Source organism: Mesoplodon mirus (assembly GCF_964341445.2).
Source record: "Mesoplodon mirus genome assembly, chromosome: 2".
Taxonomy (NCBI): domain Eukaryota; kingdom Metazoa; phylum Chordata; class Mammalia; order Artiodactyla; family Ziphiidae; genus Mesoplodon; species Mesoplodon mirus.
The window spans coordinates 125,121,048-125,136,760 of NC_138977.1; the positions used below are offsets into that span (position 1 = coordinate 125,121,048).

At 42.7% G+C, this 15,713-nt stretch overlaps 1 protein-coding gene across 5 annotated transcripts in view; it reads left to right on the top strand.

Moving 5' to 3' along the window:
* The window catches only part of ADD1 (adducin 1), a 74,412-nt gene that overhangs the window by 41,682 nt on the left and 17,017 nt on the right, over positions 1-15,713 (top strand). For all 5 annotated transcript variants that reach the window (XM_082609658.1, XM_082609662.1, XM_082609660.1 and 2 more), the window contains 6 exons: positions 1,649-1,800; positions 9,183-9,263; positions 9,506-9,655; positions 11,690-11,833; positions 11,937-12,035; positions 13,224-13,400. In XM_082609658.1, coding sequence (XP_082465784.1) covers positions 1,649-1,800; positions 9,183-9,263; positions 9,506-9,655; positions 11,690-11,833; positions 11,937-12,035; positions 13,224-13,400 — 803 coding nt within the window. The remainder of the gene's footprint in view (positions 1-1,648; positions 1,801-9,182; positions 9,264-9,505; positions 9,656-11,689; positions 11,834-11,936; positions 12,036-13,223; positions 13,401-15,713) is intronic.

Below are 15,713 nucleotides of genomic sequence, written 5' to 3' on the forward strand. Positions count from 1 at the left end.
GTTTTCTTGAATTGGCTTTTAGTATTCATTCTGTTCCCTTGCTTTTGTTTCCTGGTATACACGTGTTGGATTTTCCTTGTCTGACTTCTTTAACTGTCAGGTTTTCTCAAGTCCTTTTTATCACTTTCTTCATTTCTTTATGATTTAAAAAGTTTTTCTCCTCTTTCACCTTTATGCTGTTTTTAGTATTTATTTTTAAAATTATTTTTCATTTATATCTAATTCCTTTTATATTCCAGCCCTCATTTCTGAATTTTTCTAATTAAAATTTTTTCATATCTTTTATTATTAATGCCTTTCTTTATCTTCTATGAAATAATAGGTTATAGTTTTCATTTGTTTTGTGGATATGTCGTGTGCTTTTGTTATGTGTAGGAGTGTGATTTTGCTCTTTTTTCTTTTAATAATTTATTTTTAAAATTTATTTAATTAATTTATTTTTGGCTGCATAGGGTCTTCGTTGCTGCGTGCAGGCTTTCTCTAGTTGTGGAGAGTGGAGGCTACTCTTCGTTGTGGTGCGTGGACTTCTCATTGCCGTGGCTTCTCTTGTTGCGGAGCACGGGCTCTAGGCGCATGGACTTCAGTAGTTGCGGCTCGTGGGCCCAGTAGTTGTGGCTCGTGGGCTCTAGAGTGCAGGCTCAGTAGTTGTGGCACACGGGCTTAGTTGCTCCACAGAAAGTGGGATCTTCCCAGACTAGGGCTTGGACCTGTGTCCCCTGCATCGGCAGGCGGATTCTTAACCACTGCACCACCACGGAAGCCCTCTTTGAATAATTTTTATGTGGTATTTGATCATGATATTTTTCTGTTCATTTTTACATGAAATTAGTTTTCCTGGAGGAGTCCAGTTCAGGAATCCTGACTCTAGAGCTCCCTCTTCTGTTGTTTTTGTGAAGTGCTAAAAAATATGGCAGCTTATTTAATTCTCTTCCCTTGCTTTTATCTGGGTCTTTTTTCTTCTTTTCTTTTCTCTCGTTCCCAGCCCCATCTTTCCCTCTCCTCCCCTCCCCTCTTTTTTTTTTTTGGTAATAAATTTATTTATTTATTTATTTATTTATTTATTATTTTTGGCTGCGTTGGGTCTTTGTTGCTGCATGCAGGTTTTCTCTAGTTGCGGTGAGTGGGGGCTACTCTTCGTTGTGGTGCGTGGGCTTCTCATTATGGTGGCTTCTCTTGTTGTGGAGCACGGGCTCTAGGCACACAGGCTTCAGTAGTTGTGGCACACGGGCTCAGTAGTTGTGGCTCGTGGGCTCTAGAGGGCAGGCTCAGTAGTTGTGGTGCACGGGCTTAGTTGCTCTGCCGCATGTGGGATCTTCCCAGACCAGGGCTTGAACCCGTGTCCCCTGCATTGGCAGGTGGATTCTTAACCACTGCACCACCAGGGAAGCCCCATAATGTATATGTTTAATACTGTAAATTTCCTTCTAAGTTTTGCTTACTGCATCCTACAAATTTTATTACCTTTCTGTTATTGATTTCTACCTTAATTGTATTAATGTTGGGGAACTTGGTCTTTATGAAATAGTCTTTGACGTTTTCAAGACTTACCTAATGGCCCATTGTGGGACGATTAATATCTCAACTGTTATTTGATTTACATTTGACAAGAAATATTAAATCTTTGAGTCTTCTTCTTTTTTCATTTCAGGTCTTGGTATGGTGACTCCTGTGAATGACCTTAGAGGATCTGATTCTATTGCCTATGACAAAGGGGAGAAGTTATTGCGGTGTAAACTGGCAGCATTTTACCGACTAGCAGATCTCTTTGGATGGTCTCAGCTTATCTACAATCACATCACAGTGAGTATTAAATGGGGTAGTAACTGAATGATAAGTGGAATAGTATGTGTCTGGCACCACCTGTTTTCATTTAAGGGAAGAGGGACTCTGGCTGAGCTGAAGTAAATCTTGGAACACCTTCCTTCTGGTTGCTGACTGCAGAGTGTAATAATCTGAGAATTAGCCAGTTTGAATTAAAAATTACGAGACCAGTAGTTCTTTAAAACTCCTTTCTTGCTTGCTAACCTAATAAATGAGTGTTTACCAAATTATAGGTAGTTCCTAAAGTTCTTTTTATGCCTAAAAAAATCAAGAATGAAGATGTTTTCTTTCCTACTTTGACCAAAGCCTTCTATCTCTCATACTTATTTCTTCAGATATTCCAGTTTTAGCCATTTTTCAACATTATCAGGACCTCTAGTTTCTTCAATTCATTCTTTTTTTTTTTTAAATCTGTTTTTGGCTGCATTGGGTCTTCGTTGCTGTGCTCAGGGTTTCTCTAGTTGCGGCGAGCAGGGGCTACTCTTGGTTACAGTGTGCATGCTTCTCATTGCAGTGGCTTCTCTTGTTGAGGAGCACAGGCTCTAGGGCACGCGGGCTTCAGTAGTTGTGGCGCACAGGCTCAGTAGTTGTGGCTCACAGGCTCTAGAGTGCAGGCTCAGTAGTTGTGGCGCACGGGCTTAGTTGCTTCTCGGCATGTGGGATCTTCCCGGACCAGGGCTCAAACCCGTGTCCCCTGCATTGGCAGGAGGATTCTTAACCACTGTGCTGCCAGGGAAGCCCCTTATTGGATATTTTAAATTATTAATATAGTGTGTGCTTATTGTGGCAAGCGTCCCTTACACAGACGTTGAAAGAAGAAACCATAATCCTGTGGACACTCTTATCCCCCTTGAGATAACCAGCATTAATAGACGTTTAACTTGTTTTACCCTTTTCTCCATACTCAACACACTCAGTACACACAATACTTAATACACACGTGTAGGTGTTTTTTACTTGTGGACTCATAACCAGCAGTGCTTAGTTCAGCTCCATTCTTTTTTTTTTTTAAGTATTTATTTATTTGTTTTGGCTGTGAAAGGATCTTAGTTGCTGGATGTGGGCTTCTTAGTTGCGGCAGGCATACTCTGAGTTGTGGCATGCAGACTCTTAGTTGTGGCATGCATGCAGGATCTAGTTCCCTGACCAGGGATTGAACTTGGGCCCCCTGCATTGGGCGCACGGAGTCTTACCCAGTGTACCACCAGGGAGGTTCCCAGCTCCATTCTTGACTCCAAGGAATGCTCTTTGATGGTAGTTTGAAGCCCACCTTTGTGACCAGTGCACTGTGCTTCTGGGACGTGGTAGGGATCTTTGCCAGATATACTGAGTTACCCTCCCCTCTGTTCTCCACATTGCCGCTAAAGTGAACCTTTCAAAATGCAGACCTGACCCTGTTGTATCCATGCTTTCATGCTTGTGGAATGTTACTTCCACCCTAGCATGCCTGCTTTATTTCCCCCACAGCAGTTAACATCATCCATACTGTACGTTTGCTTGTCGTCCACATCAGCTCCATGAAGGGAGCCTCCGGCCATGTCCTGGGAAGAATTCCTGTGCTGGGCACAGAGGAGGCACACACTGAACTCTTGGCTGAATGATGGAGTGAAGCCTCCAGTTGAACTGAGATTCTGCCTTAGTAAAATCATCACATGGGGCTCCATGGTGCCTTTTGAAATGTGGTCAGTGGATCCAGTCAGCCTCCTACAAGTGCTGCTCTCTTCCTTGTGCCTGCGTGGAAGTTGCTGGCCTCTGTGGCTAATTATACTTGACAGAATGTCTGTGTAGAGATTTTTTTAAAAATAAATTTATTTATTTACTTATTTATTTATGGCTGTGTTGGGTCTTTGTTTCTGTGCGAGGGCTTTCTCTCGTTGCGGCGAGCAGGGCCACTCTTCATCGCGGTGCACGGGCCTCTCACTATCGCGGCCTCTCTTGTTGTGGAGCACAGGCTCCAGACGCACAGGCTCAGTAGTTGTGGCTTACGGGCCCAGTTGTTCCGTGGCATGTGGGATCTTCCAAGACCAGGGCTCGAACCCGTGTCCCCTGCATTGGCAGGCAGATTCTCAACCACTGCGCCACCAGGGAAGCCCCTGTGTAGAGATTTAATGGTAAATGGTTGCCTAAAAATTAGTTCCATGAAAATGTTACATCGCTAAGAGGAAATGTAATCCTTGGCTTAATGCCAGCTGTACATTCTCTGGGGTTTTAAAAGCTGTTTACTCCTAGTCCTATTATGAATGCTATTTAAATAAGTTTGAATTGCTTAAATTGCTCATTTTTTCCCCTTTAATTATTTAGGACTTGGCAGAATTAAAACATTAGTTAGGTGTTTACTTTTCTGTAAGTGATCTGTTTGGGACTTAACACTGAGTAAAAAAGAAATTCAAGTTATAAAACATATTTCTTATATCTTGTGAACTAGAGAACCTTTGAGGAAGGAAGTTTTTGTTTTTTGAACTATTTATAGCATCCATGTTTTGGTTTCACAGTCTAGGCGTTACCATATATAGATTTACAGTATTAGCGCAGCCAAAACGTGCTAACAGGTCATCGTGCCCTTTCTTTGAAGGAGGGCAATAGGGATTTTCTGCTAAAGGGATTTAAAAGTGCTAACAGGTGTTAGAGGATTGGAGATGATTGTCTGAATTACATCTCCGTCTTAAGATTGCATTGGATTTAGAGAAGCTTTTGAGCGGGGGTGTCAAAAGACAGGATAGCCCAGTTGGCACATGAGCTGGAACTTCCTCTCTTGGTGGCACTTAGCCGATGGCAGGGTCTTTCTGTCCCTAAATGCCTCTTGGTGTCAGTGGAGTGCTAGGTTCACCTCCATTCTGGATTCCAAGGAATGCTAACCCTCCAAGGTGGTGGGCTCCAGAGGTGGCGGCGGGTCCACAGTGACTGTGTTCTGAGGACATGATAGGGATCTCTGCCAGAGATAGTGAGTCGGGTGTATTTGGTTTTCGGTGAATGACATTAGCGCTCATTCCTTGTGCACAGAGAAGGGGCATTAGATGTGGGAAGACTCGCAGTTAGACCAGTGCTAGGCCATCAGGGACTAGAAAACTTACTTTGAAATGTCCTGTTTTTTCAATCTACATCAGTATTTAGCACTTTCTCCTTTTTGTTTCAGATTCTGAAAATTTTATATTTTAAGCTTTTTCCATTATAATATGTAGATCTGTTAAGCTCACTCTTGGAAATATATGTTAAAGAAAGGTCAAAGAAGAAAACATGTATAAATATATTTATTATAGCATTATCTATAATAATAAAAAAACTTGAGTCTTAATATCCATCAGTAGGTGGGAAATGGCTCAGTTATTCAACCTCAGCTTGAGGGAATGTTACATACTATGAAAAATAATCGATAAAGACCATGTGAAACCATGGAAAATAATTATTGTAAAAGAGAAAATATAAAATGTATACTGTTTATAGCTATATGAATTATGTGTATATATATATAGAGAGAGAGAGAGAAAGAAAAAAGTGAGTAAAACTGGCTCTGTAGTATTTTTTTAATGTGGGACCTGATAGCATGAGCGTGCTTCTAAAACTTATGTGGAGGAAACAAGGCCTAGAATAGATAACTCCTGAAGAACTAGGGAAGGAGATATTTTTTCCTATCAAGTGTCAAACTTATAAAGTGATGGTAACTAAAATAGTGTGCTTTGGGGAAAGGCAGAAACAGATAAACCAGTGGGACAGAGCCCAGAACTAGATCTTTATGTACTGAAATCAGATATACAGGGACTTCACTGGTGGTCCAGTGGTTAAGACTCCACGGTTCCAGTTCAGGGGGCCCGAGTTCAATCTCTGGTCAGGGAACTAGATCCCGCATGCTGCAGTGAAGATCCTGCATGCCTCAACTAAGACCCGGTGCACCCAAATAAATAAATAAGTATTTTTAAAAAAGAAAAGAAATCAGATATACAAAAGAGTCTGCATTACAGATCATCAAGGGAAGAATGAGGGACCGGGCCATAATTGGTGCTGGCACAATGAGATTGAAAAATCAGAATTGGAAAATTGTATTGGATTCTTACCTTATACTGTATAAGAGTCACAAAGCAATTCCGATGAATTAAACATTAAATGTGAAAGATAATACTTAAAAAACTTCAGGATCTGTTTAAGTGAAAATCACTTACCTTTAACCTCTGACTTAAGGAAAGTTGTCTTAAGACACAAAAGCGCTTATCGTAGAAGAAAAGATGAATAAATCATTTGACTACATTAAAATAAACAAATTTCTCATCATTAAAAGACACCATAAAGAGAGTGAAAATAAAAGCTTAAAACCTAGAAGATTTTGCCTCACGGTTAGCCAACAAGAAATTAGTATCCAGAATAGATAAAGAACTATCAGTAAGCAAACCAGTATAAAATGGACAAAAGACAAGTCAATTTACAGGAATTTCACAGAAGGGGAAATAAGACTGGCTTATAAAAATATGAACTGTTGCTCAACTCACTTGTAACTGGGAAATTATAAAGTCACAAGGGAATACCATTTCACGGACATCAGATTTTAATTTTTAGGAAAGATGGTTGTAGAAGCACAGAACTATCATATACTACTAGCAGGAATGTACATTTAATTAGGCCCTTTGGAAAATAATTTGGTTTCACCTCCTACTTTGTTACCCTGGAGAAACTTGTACCATGTACACTAGGAGACAGGTATAAGAATGTTCATAGCATTGTTTTTAATGGCAAAATGTAAACCACGTCCATTGACAGAAGGTGGATACATAAATTGTATATTCATCCAATAGACACTATACAGCAATGAGGATGAGTGAATTATTGCCATGTTGTGTATCATCTGGAGGAATCTCAGAAATAGTGTTGAGGGAAAAAAAGTCACCGAAAAATACAGTATGATTGCAGTTAACATGAAGTTCACAAACAGATAAAAATTAAGCAACATATTGCTTAGGGATGAATATATATAAAGTAAAACTGTAAGGAAAAGAAAGAAAATGCTTAACACATAACTCAGGATAGTGATTACTTATGGGATATGGGGGGAAAGAAACAGCTTCAGAAATATTAGATTTATTTTGTTTCTGAAGCTGGTTGAAAGGTACATGGGCATTTGATTTATTATTTTACTTAAATTGTACATATGCCTGCTAAATACTTCTTTACATGTATGTTTCAAAATAAAAACTTTTAAAATAAGCAAAAATATCTGACATGGGACTTCCCTTGTGGCACAGTGGTTAAGAATCTGCCTGCCAGTGCAGGGAACACTGGTTCGATCCCTGGTCTGTGAAGATCCCACATGCCACAGAGCAGCTAAGCCCACGCACCACAACTACTGAGCCTGCACTCTCTTAAGAGCCTGTGAGCCACAACTATTGAGCCCGCGTGCCACAACTACTGAGCCTGCGCTCTAAGAGCCTATGCACCGCAACTACTGAGGCCCGTGCGCTCTAGGACCCCTGTGCCGCAACTACTGAGCCTGTGTGCTGCAGCAGCTGAAATCCGCGCACCTAGAGACCATGTTCCGCAAAAAGAGAAGCCACCGCAATGAGAAGCCGGTGCACCACAGCAAAGAGTAGCTCCCGCTCGCCGCAGCTAGAGAAAGCCCACGCGCTGCAACGAAGCAGCCAAAAAAATAAATAAAATTAAAAATATCTGGCATTTAATTTTTCCCTATTTCCAACCTTATTTTTCTTCATCCCAGCCAGTAAATACACAGAGAGTAATTCCTTGTTTAAGTTTTGTTTTGACCCAATATGGGAATTGGGGAATTTGCATAGTTTTGATTTAGATAGTTAAAAAGATCAGCATCCTTTATAAAATAAAAGAACTGACTTCAGGGTTAAAAAACCTGGCTAACTTAAAATTAATGGAAAAATATTTGGGGGAAAGGCCCAAAATTTTGGAAAGGCCCAAATATTTCTGGCCCCTCGGTAGTGAAAGTGTGGAGTCCTAACCACTGGACTGCCAGGGAATTCCCAGCATTTTTGAAACAACTAAAAAGGAGTGGAGACCTAGTAGTAGAGATTTATAGAGAATGGATATTGTAGAGATGGCTTTCCTACTACCACTAATAATATTGCAGTAGTATAATAGTTAAGAGATGCCATTTATTGAAAGCTTTATTGTGAGTACAAGCCCCTTTCATCCCCACTTCATGGGTGGGAGACCAGGAGCCCAGGGTCCCCAGAGCAGCATAGACAGTTCTGGGTTTTAACTCAGGTCTTATATGACTGTGGGTCCGCATTCTAGTGTGCTGAGGAAATCCAGTGAGTTTCGCGTGAAGGTGACATGGAGGAGATGGGATAGTTTCAGATGTCCCAGGACTAAACTACAGTTTAGGGCGGAGGTAGACCTCGTTCTGTGTTGCACACCACAAACAGATTTCTGCTCAGTGTGAGAGTGTTTAATGATTAGGCCTCTCCAGCTTCTGTTTGTTTACTGCTGTACCCTAGCATCCAGGTGCAGAAGGCCTCCGGGACTATTTGCTGAATGAAGGAACGAGGCCGGCCATGTGAGGGCATCACTGCACTGTCCAAGCAGACACCCCTCCGCCCCGTGTGTGTTTCTTTTGGGCCACTATAGAAGTCACTGTGCTGGTTAGGAAGTTGGACTAAACAGCATAAGGCCTTTTCAACAAACATTGAATTCTACCTACCTGACCCTAGTTAGAATTCTTAGCCCAGGAGTAAATGTATTCCATCCTAATAGCTTTGGGAAGTCTTTTGAGTCTATCCCAAAATCATTATATATTGATAAAAATTAGACTAAATTTTTGTGAGGGCAGGACTCTTCCCCCACCCACCCCAACTACATGACTAGCATCTAGCACATATCCATCATATGTGACAAATCTGTATTGTTGAAAGAAAACTATATTGTGGAAGGAAGAAAGATACCAGGGGAGTGAGGATGTGATGTGTAGAGACTTTTGGTCAGGCTGAAAGGAAAGAACGCTCTCTTATTTGTGATTTTTATGATTGTTCACTATCCTCTAGGTTTTGAGTACTTTTAAAAAAAACACCATTTTGACTTTTAAAAAGTAAGGTTTGGTTTTCATTATTACACCCTTGAGGAGTGTCACCTTTTTGCACATGATACTGGCTCGGTAGCCACCAGAAGGTTTTTTCTTTATAAAGTTAATTATCATGAATGTGACCAAGATGCATTTCATGTACCCAGTAAGTTACTACAACATAATAACAGAAAGCTTTCAGTACCCCTTAGCTTTGTGAGAGGCACTGTACTTAAGCGCGTCCCTATGTAGCTCAGTTAATGCTCAGAAAGAACCCGTGAGTCTGTGGACTGAAAGAGATGCAAATAATTTCAATAGGATTTTTGAGCTAACTCAGTAATTCTCCCCACAGACCAGAGTGAGCTCCGAGCAGGAACACTTCCTCATTGTACCTTTTGGACTTCTCTACAGTGAAGTGACTGCATCCAGTTTGGTAAGAATGTCCTTCTCTTCTTGGGCATCAAGTATATGTAGGTCATAGTAGGTAATTAAATACCGTCTAATCTCGTTAGACATGTAAAACCCAAGAAAGAGGAAAAACTATGTTTTGTGTGATTAACTCAGGGAGAAACTTTTAAAATTAGTTATAAACACTTTAAACTTTGGTTTAAGTAATTTCTAGTTAGGATAACATGAAATCCTCTTGATATTTGAGATTTTGCTTTCTTATTTCAGGTTAAGGTCAATCTACAAGGAGAGGCAGTGGACCGTGGAAGTACTAATCTAGGGGTAAATCAGGCTGGCTTCACGTTACATTCTGCCATTTACGCTGCACGCCCGGACGCGAAGTGCGTTGTGCATGTTCACACACCAGCAGGGGCTGCGGTGAGTGTGCTGCCCTGGTAGAGACTTGGAGTTTAAAGCCGTTCAGTGAGCAGCACTTCACATTTCCTCCAAATTGCCCTCTGTTGTTGCACCAAGTCAACAAACCTCATTTTGTTGGATTAGAAAAACCTTTTTTCCTCACTACATTTGACTTCCTTAAAAGAATATATTTTAAGGGGTCCATTTACTATCTGATTTTGAAAAACATGTAATAAGTCTGAAAATGTTTTAAGACTCAACGATTAGAAAATCAGTGTTGAAGAGGGGAGTGAGATTTCAGCGTATGGGAGACTGGGAAGTGCAGAATGACAGCAGTGAATTGAGACTCCTTGGTTGAGAAGAGAAGTGGGAAGAGGAGGAAGGATGAGGTGAGGTGGTAGGTGGGGGACGCTGGGCTCAGGCAAGGGTTTGTGGGATGCAGGAGACTTGAACCTGCTTGACGGACTGAGGGGAAGGCGCCAGGCCTGTGATGGAGAGGTTGAGGCCAAGAGACACACCGGCCAGCCTCCACAGATGATCCGCCTGGAGTTAGCGAAACCCAGGCTGGATCGTGACTGGGGAGAGTAATACCGGAGAAGGGAGTTCCCTGGTGGTCCAGTAGTTAGGGCTTGGCGCTTTCACTGCCCTGGCCCGGGGTTCAGTCCCTGGTTGGGGAACTAAGATCCCCTCAAGCTGTGCGGCGCAGCCAAAAAGTAAAAAAAGAAGGGGGAAAAGGGCACAGACGGTGCAGACTCTTAGGAGACTTGGCCTTTGAGCCCTGAGCTTGCCAGGAGCCTGCCCCATCCTGATCACCAAGCCTGAACCCTGCTGGTGCAAACAGGCCACCTGACCAAGCCTGGGACCCCTCAGTATGTATGAAAATGTACTTTCTGGTTGTTGGTACAGTCATGTGAAAGCGAAGCACTCAAGAACTGTCTAGAATTGTCTTTTTTATCACCAGTTTTATACTTTAATGACTTCCTGGGCTTATTTGTTTGACAGATGACCTCATTGATTAAGTAATACTGAATTTCACTCTATCTTGATGTTTTAATATCATAGATCTTGGGTTGTTTGGATGAATGTTGGATCTGGTTTGTTTGTTTTACTTTGAAGATATGGTCCTTGATGTTAGCATCAGTTTTATTAGTTATATCATTCTCCAAATGATGTAATTTTTTCTTAAAAGAATGCATGCTCTTCCAACCACGAAAAATCCATGCATTTTAAAGAACCATTAGAGGTACCTTTGAGACTATGGTTATTACAAATAGCATGTAATTTGTTTTAAAAATTATCAAAGTAACTTTACTTTGTAAGGAAATATCTTCTTATAGAAAGGCTGATATTGTGAAAGGAATTAAATATGGTACTGCCTTTTTTGTGGTATTGTCTTTTTAGATTAACTTTTCTGTTAGAAATTGTTACACTTACATATGTATTATTTAAATCTTTGGGGCCTGTTAGTCTAGGTAGAAGACCTTTAAAATGAGCATATTCTAAAGTCAATTTGGGAAAGTTAAGGAAATTAAAGGACTATATGGACACTTAGATTTTTCACTTAAATAAATGTAGAGAATTTATACAGTATAATTATCCTAAACCTTTATAAATCTCCTTTTATCTGACTTTCAGGTCTTCCTATCTCACCTACAACCTAAGATGAAGTACACAAAACCTTAATTAAAGCTCTTGAGAAACCCCTCTTTGCATGTTGTGATTCATTCAGAGGAAGCCATTATCTCTCCTCGCAGTAGATCCAGGACTCATTAAATCTGAGCTCACTTGGTGTTTACAATCAGTGTGGGAGAAATCCAGAAAGATGTGGAATTTCTTTTGAGGCCTTCATTGACAGTGGTAGCTTCGATTTTTAAAAATAGATTGGTGGTGAGCCCCAGAAGTAAGGTTTATCATAAATTCATGGGTTCATTTATTTCTGAAAGGAGAACAAAGTAAAATATGTTCCCCCCTTTATGTTTTTGAGGAAAGCATTTGCCATGTCATCAGTGTGTAGCTCCTGATTTGTCTTCGTTGATGGTGCTGCTTGTTCTCTAGGTCTCTGCGATGAAATGTGGCCTCTTGCCAATCTCCCCAGAGGCACTTTCCCTTGGAGAAGTGGCTTATCATGATTATCATGGGATTCTGGTTGATGAGGAAGAAAAAGTTTTAATTCAGAAAAATTTGGGGCCTAAAAGCAAGGTCAGTAGGCATCTAATCTGGTATTTAAATTACAGAGGAAAGAAGAAAAATGTATCTGTCTTCTTGCCTAGGTCCATAGAGCTTTCCTGTTTCCTCCCTTTAGGTTCTTATTCTCCGGAATCACGGGCTTGTATCCGTTGGAGAGAGCGTTGAGGAGGCCTTCTATTACATCCATAACCTTGTGGTTGCATGTGAGATCCAGGTAGGTGGTGGCCGTTCCGTTTGGTCTGTAGTATACTTAGGTGTTTGTGGGGTTCCCATAGATTTTTTTTTTTTTTTTTTTTTTTTTCTTTTTGCGGTATGCGGGCCTCTCACTGTTGTGGCCTCTCCCGTTGCGGAGCACAGGCTCCGGACGCGCAGGCCCAGCGGCCATGGCTCACGGGCCCAGCCGCTCCGCGGCATATGGGATCCTCCCAGACCGGGGCACGAACCCGCATCCCCTGCATCGGCAGGCGGACTCTCAACCACTGCGCCACCAGGGAGGCCCTCCCATAGATTTTTTTTTTTTTTTTTTTTTTTTTTTTTTGCGGTATGCGGGCCTCTCACTGTTGTGGCCTCCCCCGTTGCGGAGCACAGGCTCCGGATGCGCAGGCCCAGCAGCCATGGCTCACGGGCCCAGCCGCTCCGCGGCATATGGGATCCTCCCAGACCGGGGCACGAACCCGTATCCCCTGCATCGGCAGGCGGACTCTCAACCACTGCGCCACCAGGGAGGCCCATCCCATAGATTTTTGATACTTGTTTTGCAGCAGTGAGTCTGTGAGTGATTTCTTTGCTAAAGATGACCTCATGGATTTGGAAGATGACCAGGGAAAATGCCGTTTCACTGATATAAGTCGGCAAATGATTATTGAGCTTTTCATTTCTAACTTTTTATTTTTCAAACACATAAGTCACTACCATTGATGGAGTACTACCATATGCCAGCCCTGCTATCAGGTGCTTTATTTATGTTACTACATGTCATTTCATTTGAACTCCACGCACTCTTTTTGAAAAAATGGGTGCAGGGAGTAGAGACGTGCCCACAGTCTCACGGCAGTGGGCTCTGCTTGTGCTGAGTCTGCTCGGCCCCTGTGTGAGTTCCTCACTGTCACTCTGGCTTGTGTCTGTGTGGTGATGCAGCCCCCAGTCCCCTTCATTTGGCCTTGGGAGGGCTTTGTCTTCCCATTTGTCCTAGTATGAGTGCCCAATATTTTTTCATGCTAAAGAAAACCTTCTGAAAATAACCTTGTGATTTGTCTATCAGTGTCCGTCTCACATCTTTTATTCTTACAATGATTTGGTTTCTTTTGAAACCTACATTTCTGTTGAAGTGATCTCTCATAGGCATCTGACCCCCTTGGTCAGTAGGGAACTCCAACCGTAGTGTTTGCTTGTTTTGTTAAAGGTTCGAACTCTGGCCAGTGCGGGAGGGCCAGACAATTTAGTCCTCCTGGATCCTGGGAAGTACAAGGCCAAATCCCGTTCCCCCGGGTCCCCGGCAGGGGAAGGCAGCGGATCGCCTCCCAGATGGCAGATTGGTGAGCAGGAGTTTGAAGCACTCATGCGGATGCTGGATAATCTGGTAAGAATGTTGCCACCACTTGATGATACAGCACTCATCCCAATAGCACAAATGTTAGTGTTTTTATAGTGAGTGAAACAGTATTGTGAAATTGCCGTCTTCATGCAGTACCAGAATGCTTTCACCCTCATAAGTCATGAAGAAGCACCAGGGCAATTTAACTTCTAAGCTAAACTGCGATTGAATATACAGGTGAGGGTTTCTTGTCTCCTTTTGTTTTTTAAAGGTAACCTTGTTCGGACTGTGTGGGGTCAGGAGCACAGAGAATGCTCTGCTCTGCTGGATAAGTAACTCCTCAAGTAGCAGGGTCAGCCCAGTACCCGTCATCCCGCAAGCAAGCTGTCAAGGGGACTTTCTAAATCAGTCGGCCAAGTGTCTTGTTTTTGTTTTAACAGTAAATTGTAGCTATTCGGGGCCTGACTGCTGTGTTCCACACACTTTGCTGCCAATTTATTGTGTGGGAGATCCTCTGCTGCTTCCTGCGGGGACGTGGAGCCCAATGTGGTACAGGAGCGTGGCTGTGGGGCTTTTAGCATAATAGGAATGTTCTGACAGTACCTGGCAGGACGTGGTCTGTTAGGTGGCTGCAGTGAGGGGTGTCACCCTTTTGCAAGGATCAGGGAGGAAATTTATGTAGAGGGTGGTACTTGAGAAGGACCTCAAAGAAGAGGTAGAAGCGTGGCAGGCTGAGTTGGGGGAAGGAAAGCATCCGTAGCAGAGGTGAGGGCACGGCTGGAGACATGGCAGCAGGACAGGGTCAGGCCTTTCAGGTCCGTCTCTGATCTCGCCAAGTCCTTTAAATATTCACAACAAGGCACTTAGGGTCGAAGCAATCACATTAAAAGACAAATGACTCTGTGATGGGGCCCTTTTCCTGCTGCAGTGTCACACCTCTTCAGCAGGATTCAAGAGGGTCTGCTACTGCCACATGGTATTAGGTGCTGGAGAAAAAAAGACCTGTCGTGGGCATGTGGGACAGAGAAAACACTGGAAAGGCATGTTGCCAGCTTCACGTTAAGAAAGTCGCCACAATTGGACCAGGTCACGGGTGGGATGGGTGGCTTCAGGAGGATCTTGGAAGAAAAAGAATTCATGGATCTGATTCAGGGTGTGCTAAGTGTCCTCAGAGAGTTCTTCTCACTGAAATTCTTTGGACTTAGGAGAATGTTCATTGCTGGAAAGGGAGAGCTGGGAGTTAACTGCCTAGAAGTGATGGTCACAGGAGTAGATTTGACCAGTGAGGGAGGGGTGAACCTCCCATAACTTCTGCATTCACTTGCTCAGTAAGTGGGTTGCATTAACTGACCATCTAGTCTTGAGCCTGTAGCCATGACCAGGACACAGTTCCTGCCCTCAGGGAGTTCATGGCCTAGTAAGGGAAATGGACAAACAAGTCCCGGATGCAGCCCGGCACCTGTGACGTGTGCACTGACGGAGCACGAAGGCAGCTGCAGGGCAGAGGGGGGTCGCATGAGCCGGGACTGCTTCAAGGGAAGCAGCAAGAGGAAGAAAGCTTACTAAGACGCTGAAAGAGGCAGGCCAGGACAGTGCAGTCTCAGGGCGGTCACACCCGGAGAAGGTTTGAGAGTGGGTGGTGGTCGCTCAGGCATCTGCATCCGGAGTCCGATACCCTGAGGGGCCCGGCAAGGCGAGGAACGCTGGGGCGACCCAGGCTTACTGACCCTTCTTCTGTCCTCTTAGCAAATACTTTGACATTCACTGCGCTTATACCTAAAAGTCAGGTGGGGAACAGGAGGGAGGAATAAAAATCAGGAACACCAGCCTGCCACATCTTGTGCACTCAGTACATTCTGGAAGGTGGAGAGAGAGAGAATTAAAATTAGTAACTCCAGTTTGATAGGGGAGGAAGATAAAGGATGAAAGATTAATAAGCGAGATTACAGCAAGGGTGTTTTATTCATTGCCCTTAATGTGCACAGGTTATTTTTAATATTAGAAGGCTGTGTGGTTTATAAGAAATAAAGTTGGACAGCGATCACTGATCCTAGTCCATGTTTTAATTTAACATTCTGATCAACTGTATATGTTTGCTAATAATTGAGTAAGGTAGAGAATAGTTGAGGGTTCTCACACTATAAGGAGTAGGTCATATAAAGTCCATAAACATTTCTGACATAGAAAGTCAGAAGAAATGCTAGTTTGTTTCCCGATCAAGATATCATTCCAGCTTCTCAAAGAAGGGATGAATCCATATTTTTAACTATAAGCCATATAGGAGGTCTGAGGGCTGAGTATTGCGTCTGATTTTGGTTTGACATTTAAAGGGGAAGAATAAAGAAAAATCCCATACCC